This window comes from Pseudorasbora parva, chromosome 24 (assembly GCF_024679245.1).
Source record: "Pseudorasbora parva isolate DD20220531a chromosome 24, ASM2467924v1, whole genome shotgun sequence".
Taxonomy (NCBI): Eukaryota; Metazoa; Chordata; class Actinopteri; order Cypriniformes; family Gobionidae; genus Pseudorasbora; species Pseudorasbora parva.
Window position 1 is genome coordinate 10,978,786 of NC_090195.1, and position 16,373 is coordinate 10,995,158.

At 36.4% G+C, this 16,373-nt stretch overlaps 1 protein-coding gene and 1 long non-coding RNA gene across 2 annotated transcripts; both read right to left on the reverse strand.

Annotated features, from left to right (window-relative positions):
* Positions 1 to 1,693: 1,693 nt before the first annotated feature.
* On the reverse strand, positions 1,694 to 2,775 carry ccl32b.3 (chemokine (C-C motif) ligand 32b, duplicate 3). Its single transcript, XM_067435471.1, has 3 exons — positions 2,662 to 2,775; positions 2,386 to 2,503; positions 1,694 to 2,123 (listed from the first exon to the last, which is right to left on the reverse strand). Exons 1-3 carry the CDS (start codon positions 2,720 to 2,722, stop codon positions 1,949 to 1,951), a joined length of 354 nt encoding a protein of 117 aa, XP_067291572.1. The 5' UTR covers positions 2,723 to 2,775; the 3' UTR covers positions 1,694 to 1,948.
* Positions 2,776 to 8,288: 5,513 nt separating this feature from the next.
* LOC137063506 (uncharacterized) lies at positions 8,289 to 16,365 on the reverse strand. Its single transcript, XR_010901389.1, has 3 exons — positions 16,344 to 16,365; positions 16,082 to 16,196; positions 8,289 to 8,409 (listed from the first exon to the last, which is right to left on the reverse strand). It is a non-coding gene; the product is annotated as an uncharacterized lncRNA (long non-coding RNA).
* Positions 16,366 to 16,373: the final 8 nt, after the last annotated feature.

Genomic DNA, 16,373 nt, shown 5'->3' on the forward strand with positions numbered 1-16,373 from the left:
GGCTGCTGGTGGTGGTGTAATGATGTGGAGGATATTTTCTTGGCACACTTCGGGCCCCTTAGTACCATTTGAGCATAATTTAAAAGCCACAGCCTTCCTGAGTACTGTTGTTGACCACATCCATCTCTATAAGCACATGTACACATCTTCTATGGGCTACTTCCAGCAGGATAATGCGCTGTCACCAAGCACAAATCATGTCAACCTGCATTCTTGAACAGGACAATGAGTTCACTACTCAAATAGCCTCCACAGTCACCAGATCTCAGTCCAGTAGAGCACCTTTGGGTTGTGGTGGAACGGGTGATTTGCATCATGAATGTGCAGCCGACAAATCTGCAGCAAATGTGTGATGCTATCATGTCATTATGGAGCAAAATCTCTGCGGAATGTTTCCAGAACCTTGATTGTTTAATCTATGCCACGAAGAATTAATAGAGAACTGAATTCCTAGTAGCTACTAGAAAGGTATGCCTAATAAAGTGTCAGGTGAGTGGTACTGTAAGATTACCATATTCATACCTTCATACATAGTCTTATCACAAGACGTTCTGTAGATCTTACCTTCTGGTATTGGAAATAAATCGTTTGTAACACCATGTGTGCGGTTGTTGTTTTTTTCCTGTGGTAAAGTGTCTATGACCAATCTGCCGTCTTGCGAGAATGGCGGCCATTTTGCCCCTGTGACAGCTAGGGAGCAGGTGTGTTTTCCACCGCATTACACACACTCTGATGAGAGCACAGTGAAGCAGCAGGTGTCTAATTTTACCCTGCCTTCCTCCCACATAAGCTCACATCCACACATCATTCAAACACTACACACATACTTCCATAACAACCCAACAATTTCACACAGCAAATGGCATATAAAGACGCAAAGATAGATAGAAAGAAAAATCGGGATAGAGTTGAGTGTAAACCTGAGAATTTCTCACAGTCATAAAGAAACTCACCACAAGCCTAAAGCAGAAACCACATTTCAAGTTTCTTCTAGTTTCTGTCCAGAAAGACATTTTCTCAGAAGCCCTTCTCAAGAGGAAGTTACATAAAGCATGTATTTATAAATATGAGTTGTATCTTTGTATCAATGCAACAAATCAAAATAATTATAGCATAGCATATCAAAATAATTTTATGGTTTCATAGCATGCCTAAGCTTAATTTTCTTCGATTTTTATAAAAGGCAAACTCTCACAGGAGAAGTGAAACCATTAAAAGTCAGAAACAAAAACTATCGAGGGCAATCCATTTGTATCTGTGAGCCCTAAATGACAACTGCGATATTCTACTTGCTGTGAGCAGAACAGAATGGGTTTATATAATATTTAAAATGCGCTAAGATTTTTTGATGCATCTCCTGTCATATAACTCCACCTGCTGGACAATGTTAAAACAACATAAAAGCAAGTCCAAAGTCCTGGAATTACAACGAACCTGACAATTACTGAACTTTGTGTTTTTTGTATTTGTGCTTAAAAATGCAGATACTTTTTTCTGCTTCTTCCTCTTTTTTTCTGCTTCTTTTCTACTTCGATTCCTGCATTTGGCAAAACCTGAAACAGTGTGGCTTTGTGGTAAAAGCATTCTTTCTTTGAAAATAATTCTTTCATTTCAAATATTCATTTTATATCATAATATCATAAAATTGAAAAACATTGCAATACAGAAACCCAATTCCCAATTTTTATATATTTTTTATTTTTGAATAACAATTCCAAAATTAAATCACAGTGTATTCATTTTATGCCATTGCATGTTTTTTTTACTATAAAAAATATTGAATTAAAAAAATACATTCTTTATAAGAGGTAATAAAATATGTGAAGCAGAGTCAAAATTCAACATAAAACTTAACTTATGACTTATGATCTTATAAATGTAAGTTTATATTGGTTGGCACACATTAAAAAAAATACAAAAAGCAAGATTTAAACAAAACAAAAAAAAATTATATTTTTTTCTTCTGTTTGTGTCCCTTTCTATTTTTTCTTTTTTGGCTTGGTGAGGCTTTTGGATCAGAGTTTTGTTTTGGCAATTTTTTCAGGTCCACCATTCTCGTAATGTTTTTGGTCCACTCCGAGTCTGGATCACAACACATTCCTTTGCCTCTTTTAGTCCACAAGCTAGAGAGAGAGAGAGAGAGAGAGAGAGAGAGAGAGAGAGAGAGAGAGAGAGAGAGAGAGAGAGAGAGAGAGAGAGAGAGAGAGAGAGAGAGAGAGAGAGAGAGAGAGAGAGAGAGAGAGAGAGATTTTAGGGGTGCAATGTTTCATTTCATTTGACTTCTGAGCTAGTTTATGTTTTAAATTTCATCCTGAAGATGTTAACTTTGGTTTTGAAACTTGTCATTTGTAACTTAGGGTCATGAGTGAGAATCTGTACACTTACATAATGGCATTGATTTGGCAAACTCCTGCTTTCTGGACTCTATAACCCACCACTTTGTGTTCAGGTATTCTGCAATTGTTCGTCTTCAAACAGCAATTTGGAGAAGGCAGTCTTGTTTCTGCAAGACAGAGAAATTGCAGATATTTTTGAATCATTAAATGGTCTCAAAACTTCATCAATAGTTCCTCACAGATTTGTTTAAGTGTTCAAATTGTACATACAGTGACCTTTGCCAGCATCACGACTGGGTAACAAAATAGATAAGGTTAAACTCACCTGCAGTAAGACAGAGCAGAAACAGCACCAGGCAGATTGGAAGACAGACAAGCGACCTCATCACAGCTGTGTAGACAGACAATGACTGAGACACACTTTATACTTCACACTTTCATTTCCTCCCCTTTTGTGCACACACACACACAAACCTCAACCCCCTACGGGGAAAGTGTATGAGTGAGAGAGAGTGCGTTAGAGAGGCGAGCCTCCATCCGATGGGTGGAAAAAGGTGCAAGTGATGATCTTTTGGCTTGGTCCTTCACCCACACAGCCCGCCACAGTGTAGGTGCATGAAGACATACTGTATGAATGGAGTTGCATTGCAAGAACACATGCCCAACAGAATTGCTCAGTTTTACACACATGAGAATGCATACAACTTTAGACTTCTTTTATTTACAGATGCAACGATGCACATAAAAATACCCTGTCTCGTGATGCTAGGCCATATAAAATACCACAAATTATAGTTATACCACAAAAGTTATTTTTAAAACATTGCCAAGTAAAGGATTAAAACAGAAACAGACTTTCACTTCCAGCGCTCCAGCTCGCGTGACAGTGGTTTCCGAGTCTGCTCCTTGTGTTGGAGCTACTGTCCTGCAGGCTTCATTTTCAACCCCACTCTAGAACACCTCCCACTCATTTTCAAGTAACTCTGATTAGCTGGTAATCAGGTTTGATTGGGGGTAGGAGCTGAACTATGCAGGACAGTAATGGTACACTGTAAAAAACTTACAACAAATTGTTGAGTTAACTCAACTAATTCACTCCAGTTTTTGTTCACCTGAGTACCAGATAATCATTTGAACTTAAAACTTCTCGTCAAAAAAACTTGACCCACTTGAAAAATTAAGGCAACCTATCACACTAAACTGTATAAGTTAATTCAAATAATTCAAAAAAAAAATAATGTAACCCATTTTAAGACTTAAAAACTTTTGCCGTTAATGTCAACAAAACCTAGCCTAGAAATCTAGACTCACCCTAGCGGCAGCAAATCTAATCTGCCCCCGAGTGTCGTCTAGCAACTTTCAATACCCTTCTGAGCTGTAATCGCCAAACTCTTGCCGGGCCAATCACATCGTGTATAGAGTCGGAGGGCGGGGCCATAATGACGACGGCCGAGTTGCGTTTGAGTGCTTCTAGTAAACACAGAAACTGGCGAACGGCGGTCTTTCGAATCAGCTTTGACCACGACTCTGGAAGACTTGGAGTTAAGCTTTTCTCTGAGAAAAGAACAAAGAACGGCACTGAAGTCATTCTTAAAAAGGGAAGATGTGTTCAGAGTTTTGCCGACCGGATACGGTGAATGTTTAATCAGTCAGCGAGCTCTGCTTCACCTTCGTTGCTCTGGTTGGTTGTAGCGCTATCCTATCGCGTGCAGAGGGAGTTTGAAAGACAACCGTTTATCCCGCCTCTCGGATTGAGCCCTGTCTATGGTGAGTTTCCAGACCAAACATCTTGATGTGGGTCTGGCTTGTCAGGCTACACTCTTAGAAGAAAAGGTTCTATCGGCACTACGTATTTGGAACCCTTAAAAGGTTATATATAAAAGTATAGTTGAGTATACTCCAAAGACCCTTTTATGCTAAAAGGGTTCTAAAATGACAAGAAAGAACCCTTTTGGCACTTAAAAGTTTTATAGAACACTGCAAAAAGATGCATTTCTTATCAAAGAAAAAAATGCATTTCTTATCTTAGCAAAAACTCTTTTAATTTTGAGTTATTTTTTCCCAAAATAAGACAATTAATATTGCTTTTCTAGTAAATACTTCTTGTTTTAAGAATGTTTAGATGTTTGGACTAGAAACAAGACAAAAGCAAGTAAGAAAAGCATTTTTTGCTGTGAACTCCGTAGCACCGATAGAACTTTTACCGTTTTTTTACATCTTTGTCGATAACAAATGCAAACTTACGAATTTTCTATTTTCACGATTTATCAATTTTTTTTATGTGGTTCAGATACAATAATATTTTGAGTTTCTATTTATTAAACAAATTTCCTTCATTGTATCATTGTATCATTGCATCAAATTAACCAGGTTACTTATTTTTTTTAAGTTAAACCAACAAAAACAACATTTTTTTTTTTGCATACTTTAAACAAATGAAGTAGATTGTCTTTAATGTCTAATGTGAGTTTAATGTCTTAAAATCATGGAGGCAGAGCGGTGGCAGCGGGGCCCTGTCAGAACGGTACGGGATTAAAGCAAAAACACCTGAGCTAACATGCTAAAGCTAACTTGAATTTCACATCCAGAAGCTAAGATGACTGGATAAGGATTAGGCTAAGACACTAAAGGCTAATCGAACGTGCTAAAATGCTAAATTCACATTCACATCCAAATTCGCTTTGAAAAGCTAAGATAAGTTAGCCAGTTTAAGGCCTGAGATTGAGGCCAAGCTAAGGCACCTGTCATCTGCACGTTTTAGGAGGAAACATCGCTTAGACTAGAAATCTAGACGCACCCTAGCGGCAGCAAATCTAATCTGCCGCAATGTGTCGTCTAGCAACTCTCAATACACTTCTGAGCTGTAAAAACAAAACTCTGGTCAGGCCAATCACATCGTGTATAGAGTCGATGGGCGGGGCTTAACATAATGACGGCAGAGTTGCGCTTGCGTGCTACTAGAAAACAGAAACTGGCGAACGGTTTTCAGTCTTACAAATCAGCTGCGACTCTGTAAGACTAAAAGTTTTTCTCTGAGAAAAGAACAAAGAACCGCACTGAAGTTATTCGGAGTTTTGCCGACCGGATACGGTGAAATCTATCAACTAGCTCTGCCTCACGTTGCTCTGGTTGGTTGTAGCGCTATCCAATCGCGTGCAGAGGGAGTTTGAAAGACAACCGTTTATCCCGCCCCTCGGATTGAGCCCTGTCAATAGTGAGTTTCCAGACCAAACATCTTGATGTGGGTCTGGCTTGACAGGCTAGCTGTCGCTATGTTTTAATGAATATTAATTTCAATCAGTTGGTTGTCATCTCCTGGCATTAGCCCTTTAGCAGCTAGTTCAGGTAGATTGGCTGTTACTTTTCTAATTTCTCTATTAGTCTTTTAAGATTTTGTCATCTGGTCGAAATTAATTAGGAACTGAAATATGCCATTGTTTTGATCAGATGTCTCATATTTGTGCCAAATAATTGCGCTTGCAGAATTGCGCGTAATACAGATGTGATTAACATTGATTAAATATTCCAAACAAACCAGCAGTTTAATGTATTAACTTGTCTTACAATAATTTGCCATCAATTAAATATTTGTTAAATACACAGACATCTCTTCATTCAATACTTTACAATTAGGCAATTAATTCAATAGCAATAAAGTGGGATTTCTATTTTTAGTAGTTTTATTTTGATACATTTGACAAAATATAACATTGAAGATTACAAGTAAAAAATTCACCGATTTCCTGCACTTGCATTAAAGGGATAGTTCACCCAAAAATGAAAATTAGCCCATGATTTACTCACCGTGAAGCCAGGTATATATGACATTCTTCTTTCAGACAAATACAATCGAATTTATATTTAAAAATGTCCGGGCACTTCCAGACTTTATATATTACAGTGAATGGCTGATTCATTTTTTAAGTCCATAAAAATGCATCCATCCATTATATAACTGCTCCACACGGATTTGGAGGGGGTTAATAAAGGGCTGAAGCAAAGTGGCGCATTTGTGTAAGAAAAATATCCACATTTAAAAATTAATAGACTAAAATAAATAACTTTCGGGGGACCGCCGTACTGCCTCTAACATACAACTATGCTTATACAACTATACTTTAACTATACATTCATCTGCAGTTCCTTCATGAACCCCCAGGGATTTGCAAACCCAATGGGATACCCTGTTTTAAAAATAAATAAAAAATCGAATAAATAGCAAAACCACTCGGATGGATCATTCTGATATGGCCTAACAATGGCATTGCATTCTTGAATAATATGCAACTATCATCATCCAAGACCACAAAAACGGATGTCTCTGTTGATTCTAGCATTACACAAACAACATTTGTCGACATATTTTACATTTAAACCTTGCTGTACTTTAATAAGATTAGCTTTTTATAAAAAACAAATTGTCCAACTACTTACTGTTTGCATCCATATTCCCTTACAAAACCTGATCTACTCTACTCTAGCCTGACAAGCCAGACCCACATCAAGATGTTTGGTGTGGAAACTCACCATAGACAGGGCTCAATCCGAGAGGCGGGATAAACGGTTGTCTTTCAAACTCCCTCTGCACGCGATAGGATAGCGCTACAACCAACCAGAGCAACGAAGGTGAAGCAGAGCTCGCTGAGCTAGTAAACATGTGAAGATTAAACTTTCACCGTATCCAGTCTGCAAAACTCTGAACACATCTTCTCTTTTTAAGAATGACTTCAGTGCCGTTCTTTGTTCTTTTCTCAGAGAAAAGCTTAACTCCAAGTCTTCCAGAGTCACGGTCAAAGATAATTCGAAAGACCGCCGTTCACCATCTTCTGTGTTTACCAGAAGCACGCAAGCGCAACTCGGCCGTCATTATGTTAAGCCCCGCCCACCGACTCTATACACGATGTGATTGGCCTGACCAGAGTTTGGTTTTTACAGCTCAGAAGTGTATTGAGAGTTGCTAGACGACACTCGCAGCAGATTAGATTTGCTGCCGCTAGGGTGCGTCTAGATGTCAAAGCTAGATCTACTCTATCTTTAGTGGGGGAAAAACCTGCTCTACTCCACCACAGAAAAAAAAACACTCTTAACACGTGGAACTAGAAAAAAAATCAAGAAAGAAAAAAATACCATACTGCATACTAACTAGGGGTGTACACATAAGTTAACAAATTCAGCTATCTCAGGTGAAGTAGCTAGTTCATCCTGTCCATTCCAGTGTGATGTTGTTTTCGGCATTAACTCCGTTTTAAATGTTGATGTGGAGTATATGGAATATGCCTTCTTCATGTCCAAAAATAGCATAGCTCCTTTCACCCAAATATTTTGTGGATTAGCACAAAAAGATTCACCTCTGACAGTTTTAAATCTGTAAATACATAAAAGTAAGCATCAATACAACAAAATTAATTAAAATTGTAAATGAGTACTATAAAGTATGTGTTTTGGTTTCTAAATGTTATGGATAAATATTGTCAATACAAAAGCAAGGTCTTGCCAAAAGAGCTGGTATTCTGACAAATTAGCTCAGATTTAACATAAAATATAATGTTGAATAGGTGTCTGAAATGGATCAGGGTAAACAAATTCACAAGAAAAAAACAGAACTCACTCAATTGCATCAATATGGCAGGCGCCTGCTTTATAAATCTTGTAACTTGTGATATTTTCCATGCGGAGAACAGTTTCTGATGTGTTGAGACAAGGACAATATGAAACTCCACTTACTACAAACACCCAAAGGAAACAAACAAAAAAATTACAAATGACATTCTTTTAGTCACAATTTAACTGAAATAACTAACTCTAAACTAAGGTACAAGTTTAAAAATAATAATAATACAGACCGTCATTAATAAATTCAAAACCTGGTGAAGAAGTTCCTAGTTCATCATTCCAGTGTGAAGTGGTATTCAGCGTGGATGTTGTGTTCAGCGTTGATGTTGTGTTCAGCGTTGAGTTTACGGGACGTGCCGTCATTTTAATTGCCGCCTTCTTCTCATTCACATATTCAATTGCTTTTTTCACCCAAGGCTTTTGTGGACTGATGCAAAAAAAACCTCTGACCGTTTTAAATCTGTAAATATTTTAAAGAATTTAGCATAATATATATATATATATATATATATATATATATATATATATATATATATATATATATATATATATATATATATATATATATATATATATATATATATTATTTTTTTTATTTTTATTTTTTTTATGTACATATGTTTATTTAATTAAAACTGTATATATGTTCTATAAAAGTATGTTCAGGACCCCCTTTATATTAGGTGGCCTTAACTACTATATACTAAAATTTTACCTAATATAAAATGGGACCAATATGGGTATGCTATGGGTAAAATTTGTCAAGGTAATTGTAAGGCTTGGCCAAAATAACTATTCTGACATATTAGCTCCAATTTATCATGAGTGTTAAACAGATGTGTCAGGTCTATCACAATGCATACATTTTCATGAGAAAAAGAGAACTCACACAATGGCATAAATATGGCATACATCTGCTTTTTGTACCATGCAACTTATGATATTTTCCTTGCGGAGAACGATTTCTGTCGTTTTGCGGCAAAGGCAAGTTGAACGGCCAGACACTACAAAATACAAAAACCCAGAGGAAACAAAAAAATCTAACAACTGACATTAATTTAGTCAAGACATGTTACCTGAAATATCTAACTCTAAACAAATTTAGAGCATTTCAAATTAAATTTAAACCTTGCTCTACCCTGATAAACATGAAAAGTGAACTGATGCTTCAATAAGGACACAACAGTGCAGTGCACGTGCAATGTCTAAACGTTGGACATGTGCCAGTATTATTGAAAAATTACACACATGGGACAATTTAATGTTCTACATTACATTCTTCAGGATTCTTTTTTCCCTGCTTCATCAGGTTGTTGCCAGTAATTTCATTAGTGAAAAAAGATTCAAGTTCAGGTTCAAATACACACCTAATCGCACAACTACATTTTAACCACAGAGGGGAAAAAACACTCTAAACAGAAGGGGGAAAATAAATCAGCACAAATTACACACTTTTAATTCAGCTAGCTCATGTCCATTCCTGTGCAAAGTTGTTTTAGGCATTGACTCTGTTTTAAATGGAGTATATGGGACGTGCTGTTGTTTCAGTTGCCTTCTTCTTGTCCACAAATTGCATAGCTCATTTCACCCAAAGATTTTGTGGATTGGCTCAAAAAGTTAAACCACTGCCTGCTTTAACAAAATATACAAATCTACAGATGTTTATTTTATTAAGACTGCATACGATTACTAAAAAGTGTGTGTTTTGGTTTTAAAACGTTATTGATAAAAATAGTCAATGTACAAAAAGCAAGGCCAGGCCAAAATAACTGGTATTTTGACATATTAGCTCATATTTACCATTAAATTTACCTATAGGTAGTAAAACAAACAAACAAAAAAAAATAATAATAATACAATAACTATTCTGGTGTACAAAATAATTATTTTGACATACAGTATAAGCTCAGATTTATCAGGAAACACACTGTTGAATAAGTGTCTGAGGTCTATTGCAGCATGTCTTTTCATACGGAAAAAAGAGAACTCTCTGTAGCATCAATATGACATTTGATTTATGAATCTTGTAACTTTTAAAATAAAGAGCAGTGGTGTCTTGAGACAAGGGTAGATTGCAGGAAAGCCCCAAGGGAATCAAAACTGGCATTCGTTTTTGGAAATAAGTAAAACTTCTTACATTGGCAGGTGACTTCAGCAAGCAGCATTGTAGCCAGTAACAGCAGAGGAGTTATCGACATCTTCTCTCATGAGTCGTATTCATATTAGCACACCACAACAACATGCACCTTTATAAATACTCACAAGCAGGAAAAAGAACATCAGAAAAAAGAGCCCCGCCCCCCACCATTTTGCCAGATACGCCAGGGTCAGAAATTATGATTTTTGACAGAAAGTTCTCAGAATAAGGACCCATAAATGCGTCAGTCAGTACGTTTACATGGACAACAATACTCCGATATTAACCTGATTAAGACAATATTCTGATTAAGAAACTTCCATGTAAACAGCAATTTCTAATTACCTTAACGGATTAAGGTAATTAGAAATTGCTGTTTACATGGAAGTTTCTTAATCAAATCAAAGTAAACATAAATTGAATGTTTTCGAGGAGTATTCCCCATTATTGAAGTGCATTATAGACATCATGTACACACCACTACTAATGTTCTACACCTATTATATGGCAGCCACGTTTCTTGAATATTACGCAGGAAAGAGAATATAGTTCCTAGACATATCGGCCTAGAAAATTGCAACTTTTCATTTAATTTTTTTGCACACAATGTAAACTACAGAAGAGTGAAGTTTTAAGGGGGTCATGAACTGCATTGTTTTATTGTTTTATGATGTTTCCTAGGGTGCACTTATTATGTTAGAATGATTTTTACACCAAAAATTGTCAATATTTATAAATAAAAGGCATTTTTCCTACCCTGATTTTATCCCTCTGCTCTAAACACTTTGTTTTAAGGGGCGTCTGGTGTGAGAGTTCAGTGTAAACGCCCACTGCTGTGATTGGCTAACGGCTTTCCATTTGAAATGATATTACTCTCTATTTTAGCAAAAAAAATTATATTACAGTTCTCATAGTTAACTAATCGTGAAAAGTGTTGCATTACATTTAGATCTCTGGCATTATGTTTAGATCTATAGAATTATATTTAGTCTATGGCATTATACACTCTAAAAAATGCTGGGTTAAAAACAACCCAAGTTGGGTTGAAAATGCACCGACCCAACAATTGGGTTGTTTTAACCCAATGGTTGAGTTGTTCTTACCCAGCAATTGGGTTGTCTTAAGCAACATTTAACCCAACCACTGGGTTAAAACAACTCAACCACTGGGTTAAAACAACTCAACCATTGGGTTAAAACAACTCAATTGTTGGGTCAGTGCATTTTCAACCCAACTTGGGTTGTTTTTAACCCAGCATTTTTTAGAGTGTATTAATTTACAGTTACTTACATATTGCATTACTGTCGAGCCCAGGCACTGCACAAAATTTTGTAATCCTCAGCGACATGCTTATTGCTTGGTACTAGCTCGATCTTGTTGAACACTAGGCATATGTTACTTAGGCTAAACACGCCGTGATGAAGTACATCCATCGGAAGGCCATGTATGTGAAAGATGTGATCTATGACAGCCACCGTTGTCTCCTTGGCAGAGGCTAATTCGTTGCTTGACCAAAAAATTGGTATGGTTAACTCCTGGATGACATGCTACATTGGAACAATAAACCAATCTAATGACGTCAGACCGTAATCCCTCTGACATGAATAATCGACTTGGTGGACAGCCGGGTGGAGGCGTTATCCCTACCTTGACTTTCGAATCGATCTCCCATGAGTGTGGATACAATAAGTCTCTCTGGTAAAATGCACTCGGGAGTGGACGGGCGCTCAAAGCGGTCAAAAATATGCGATAAGGCATCGAGTTTGATGTTCTTTGGACCCGGGCAGTACGAAAGAGAAAAGTCAAAAAAGTCAAAACGTCCGAAAAAGGGACCCAGCTTGGAGTGGAGTATTTTGGCGGATCTGATATATTCCAAATTCTTGTGATCAATAAAAGCTACACCTTAGAGCCTTCTAACCAATGAAACAACTCTTCCACTGCTAACCTGACTGCCAACAATTCTCTGTTACCAACGTCATAGTTACATTCGGCTGGTGATAAAAGATAGGACAAAAACAAGGATGCATCTTGTCATCTGAGGAAGAGCACGGGAAAGAACCGCACCGACCTCCACCACAAATTGACGTGATGGATAAGGGGCAATAAGAATGGAAGCCGACATAAAGCGGCTTTTGAGTTTGGAAAATGCAGTTTTGGCTGTAGCAAAGGAGGACATGTTCGCTTGTTTGTCCATTTGCGATCGTATTGTCGCTCACTTCAGCGATGATAAAGACCCGTTCATTTCCACACCGTATGGAGCAACTAAATCTCCTCACTTTCTGTTTCAAACGTCAGCTCACAAAATGTGTTCAACAAGTAAGATCCTATAATCCTAATACATATTTGTTTGCTATTTTCATGATCTAACCCTTATCTGGTCTTGCTCGTGTACTAACGTTATCGAGTTGTCGTGAAAACGGTTTGTGTTTTTTTAATCGCTATAGCTTTAATCTTGTCATAATTATAATATGTTCGTTAGTTGGACTGTCATGATCGTGTATTATCGAGTTGTTCGTGGAAGGGGTGAGTTTTTCATTGAATATTCAACCTGGATTAGTAACAGATTCTGCCATAGTCGTTGTCTGGGTTACGTATGTGTGGGGCGGAGCTATCAAAATAGGGCCGAGACCCTTTTGGGGGTAGGGGCGTGTTTGTATGGTGATTTGAAATATCAACAACGGTTACCAGAAAGCACTTACCCCAAATTACATTTGAAGCGGAAAACTTACATTCACAAACTGTGCACCAACCGCAACTTTCAGATGTTATCTTTATTTTGTTAGCTCTACTGTGACACTGAAAAGCAGTGCTGTGGAATGAACGGATATCCCCTGCTCAGTGAGAACTAGGAAGACACTACTTTCATGTCGTTTGTATCACACCGCGGACTTGCTTTCATTTCACACAAACACAACTTGCGATTGTTATCCATTTTAGGCTGCTTAAAATTACCTGAGAGGGCTTCAGCACTAAAATTAATGTTGTTGCAGTGCTCATTTTGTTGCTAGGCCAATAACATCATAGTCTATTTTGTAATGGACTAGATAAAAGATGAAAAGGTAATGTGCGTGTAAAATTATGAAATAATTTAACCCAAATCAATATTTCATATCCACATAGGCCATTTATTTATTTGGTATTAAAAATGAGTCTTCATTTTTGGGTGAACCATTCCATTAAGCAAGCAATCAAAATATTTGTTTAAAAATATACAAATATGTAAGAAAAAGCAAAACCACTTTAGAAAGGATGCTTGTCTGAATGGTGTCATTGTGCCGATATGCAACCATAATCCCAGACCACAAAAACCTGACCTAGCTTTCATTTACCTCACTGAATTTTGCTCATATTTGTTTTGAATTAGAGATGGAGACAAGGCCATGCAGTCACTTTATCTGACATAACATCTCTATAGCCAAAATTCAAATGCAGTGGTTTGAAAAGAAAAAAAAAAGACTCAAATGGTGAGAAATGTAACTGTGCTTTACTAAGATTGAGATAAGTACAACAGAGAGTTTGCACGGAAAACATTGCCCACCAAACTATACTTTAAGCACCCACATTTTCTCACAAAAACCCACCCTGTGATCTAAACCACCTCCTCTCAAACCAAATTGTGTGTATGGAATCTGTGCATCATGCAATGAGTCGGGGGCTTATATGCAACTGTAGTTCACATGCTCACCCACAATCATAGCCATCATTTCACCGTATAGGTTAACTACAGACCCAACAGTCAGACTACGAGCAATCCACTTCTAGCCAAAATAACCTTGAATTAGGTTAATTTGCCAAACTAACTTGTGAGATGTATGATATCCCATCATGTAAGCAAAGTCAGCAGTGATTAGAAGGTGTTTGGCTTCATTTCTTTGAGATGTTGATGTTAGTCTATTCTTGGGCTACATTTAGACATCTAAACATTTTTACCAACAGCCCAAATTTTTAGACTAGAAGTCAGGTCTGTTTTTTGATTTTTCACACACGCCGTCTAAACATTGTCCATATGCTAGTACAGTACTGGGGGGGACAAAATAAAATGTAAGCTACTGTACTTAAAGAGACTGAAACCATAGTGCTACAGTTTGTGTGACGTATTTCTACCATGAAAGGGGAAATCCCACAGAACAATGCGGATTTGAGTGTCTGAACCCACACAAGGGTTAACAATAGCCTATGTGTGAACACTTCACTACTAACAAACTCATGCTTGTACATCTATCTTTGTGGAAATATTCATTGACACAGTGCATACCCTAAACCTACCCAACTCAACGTGCCAAACCTGAACCCGTATCCTAAACCATTATAAACGCATCCCTAAAACAAAGTCCTGACCCTCAAACAGGCCTTTAAAAGGGTTCTCAGAAAATGAGGACCGGCTAAAATGTGCTTACTTTATGATAGTATAGTATGATAGTATGTTATAGTAAAATTACTCTACACTGTAAAAAATTTGTGGTGTTTTTTTGTTGGTTTAACTTAAAAAAGTAAGTAACCTGGTTGCCTTAAAATTTTGAGTTTATTGAAATTAAAAATTTGAGTTGATACAATGAAGGAAATTAGTTTAATAAATAGAAACTCAAAATATTTTTGAATCTGAACCACATAAAAAATATGATAAATCATGAAAATAGCACTATTTGGCATGTTTCACTGCATCATCAGAAATAACACACAAATAATTACCCAATATGCTTACAAAATCTTTTAATAATATTTTAATAAAGGTTGTCGAATCTCAAAAAATGTTCATTGTATTAACTCAAAGTTTTAAGGCAACCAGGTAACTTTTTTTCTAAATAATTTTTTACAGTGTAGTAAATAGCAAATATACTATAGTAAAGTGTAGTACATTATAGTATTTACTACACTTTGTTAATTTAATTTATATTATATATAATTTACTGTAGTATAGTATGGTTCAAAAACACTATAGTATATTCTAGGGTAATATAATATATAATATTTTTTTATGTGGGTTTGTCCTCATGGTCTAGAACTCAAACTGGTCCTCGCAAATATAGAGTCGAAAACACTGAATTAACATTTTAACATTTTATTTATAATTTTTTTTATAAAGTAAAGTACATGCAATTGAATAAATACATGAAACTTGAACTTCTGAACATAAGATTTGATTCTAGCGCCATTAACATAATTGAACAGCACATACATTTGTACTGTTATTAAACATATCGGCAGGAAAACATTCAATTAAGCGGAGCTGAATAAATAAACATGCATAGCAATGCAGTACATTTTATGCTATACATTTTAATGAATTCAAATACAATAAAATCCAGTGCGGACATTATGTTAATAACTCTGCATAGTCCAGGGAAAGTGTTTTTTAGTTCATCCTGTTTTATTACAGTATGTTTTATTCGGCATTGTATTTAGCGTTGAAGTTGTATTCAGCATTGATGTTGTGTTGAGCGTTGATGTTTTATTCAGCATTGATGTTGTGGTGAGCGTTGATGTTTTATTCAGCATTGATGTTGTGTTGAGCGTTGATGTTGTGTTGAGCGTTGATGTTGTGGTGAGCGTTGATGTTGTATTCAGCGTTGATGTTGTTTTAAATGTTGATGCTGAGTTTACGGGACGTGCCGTCATTTTAATTGCAGCCTTCTTCTCATCCACATATTGCATTGCTTTTTTCACCCAAGGCTTTTGTGGACTGACGCAAAAAGTTAAACCTCTGACCGTTTTAAGTCTGTAAATAAATTAAAGTAACAATTTAGCATGATAATACAATAAAGTATACAAATCTGCAGATGTTGATTCAATTTAAACTGTATACAAGTACAATAAAAGTGCTTGTTCTGGCATTGAAAAGTTATGGGTAAAAACTGTCACTAAAATAAGGCCTGGCCAAAATAACTGGTATTCTGACATACAAGCTCAGATTTATCATGAAATATAAATTGTTGAATAGGTGTCAGAAGTTTATCATAGTGTATACACTTTCACAAGAAAAAAAAAGAGAACTCACATAATGGCATCAATATGGCATACACCTGCTCGTTGTTCCATGTAACTTATGATATTTTCCTTGCGGAGAACAATTTCTGTCGTCTTGCGACAAGGGCAAGTTGAGCGGCCAGAAACTACAAAACCCAAAGCAAACAAACATTTTATACACAGCAATTCCTTTAGACAACACAATTTAATAAATAAAAAATAGCATTTGAATTAAAATGAAGAGTAAATATTTCTTTTTTCTTTTTTTTTAACAAAGAGATATAACTTCTTACATTGGCAGGTGACTTGTAGCAGCATTGTAG

Excerpts from the sequence above, each read along its gene's own strand:
- ccl32b.3 (XM_067435471.1), bottom strand. The coding sequence starts at position 2,722 with ATGAGGTCGCTTGTCTGTCTTCCAATCTGCCTGGTGCTGTTTCTGCTC. Across the intron at positions 2,504-2,661 it reads TCTGCTCTGTCTTACTGCAG|AAACAAGACTGCCTTCTCCA; the intron begins GTGAGTTTAACC and ends TCTGTCTTGCAG. Across the intron at positions 2,124-2,385 it reads TGCCAAATCAATGCCATTAT|CTTGTGGACTAAAAGAGGCA; the intron begins GTAAGTGTACAG and ends CTCTCTCTCTAG.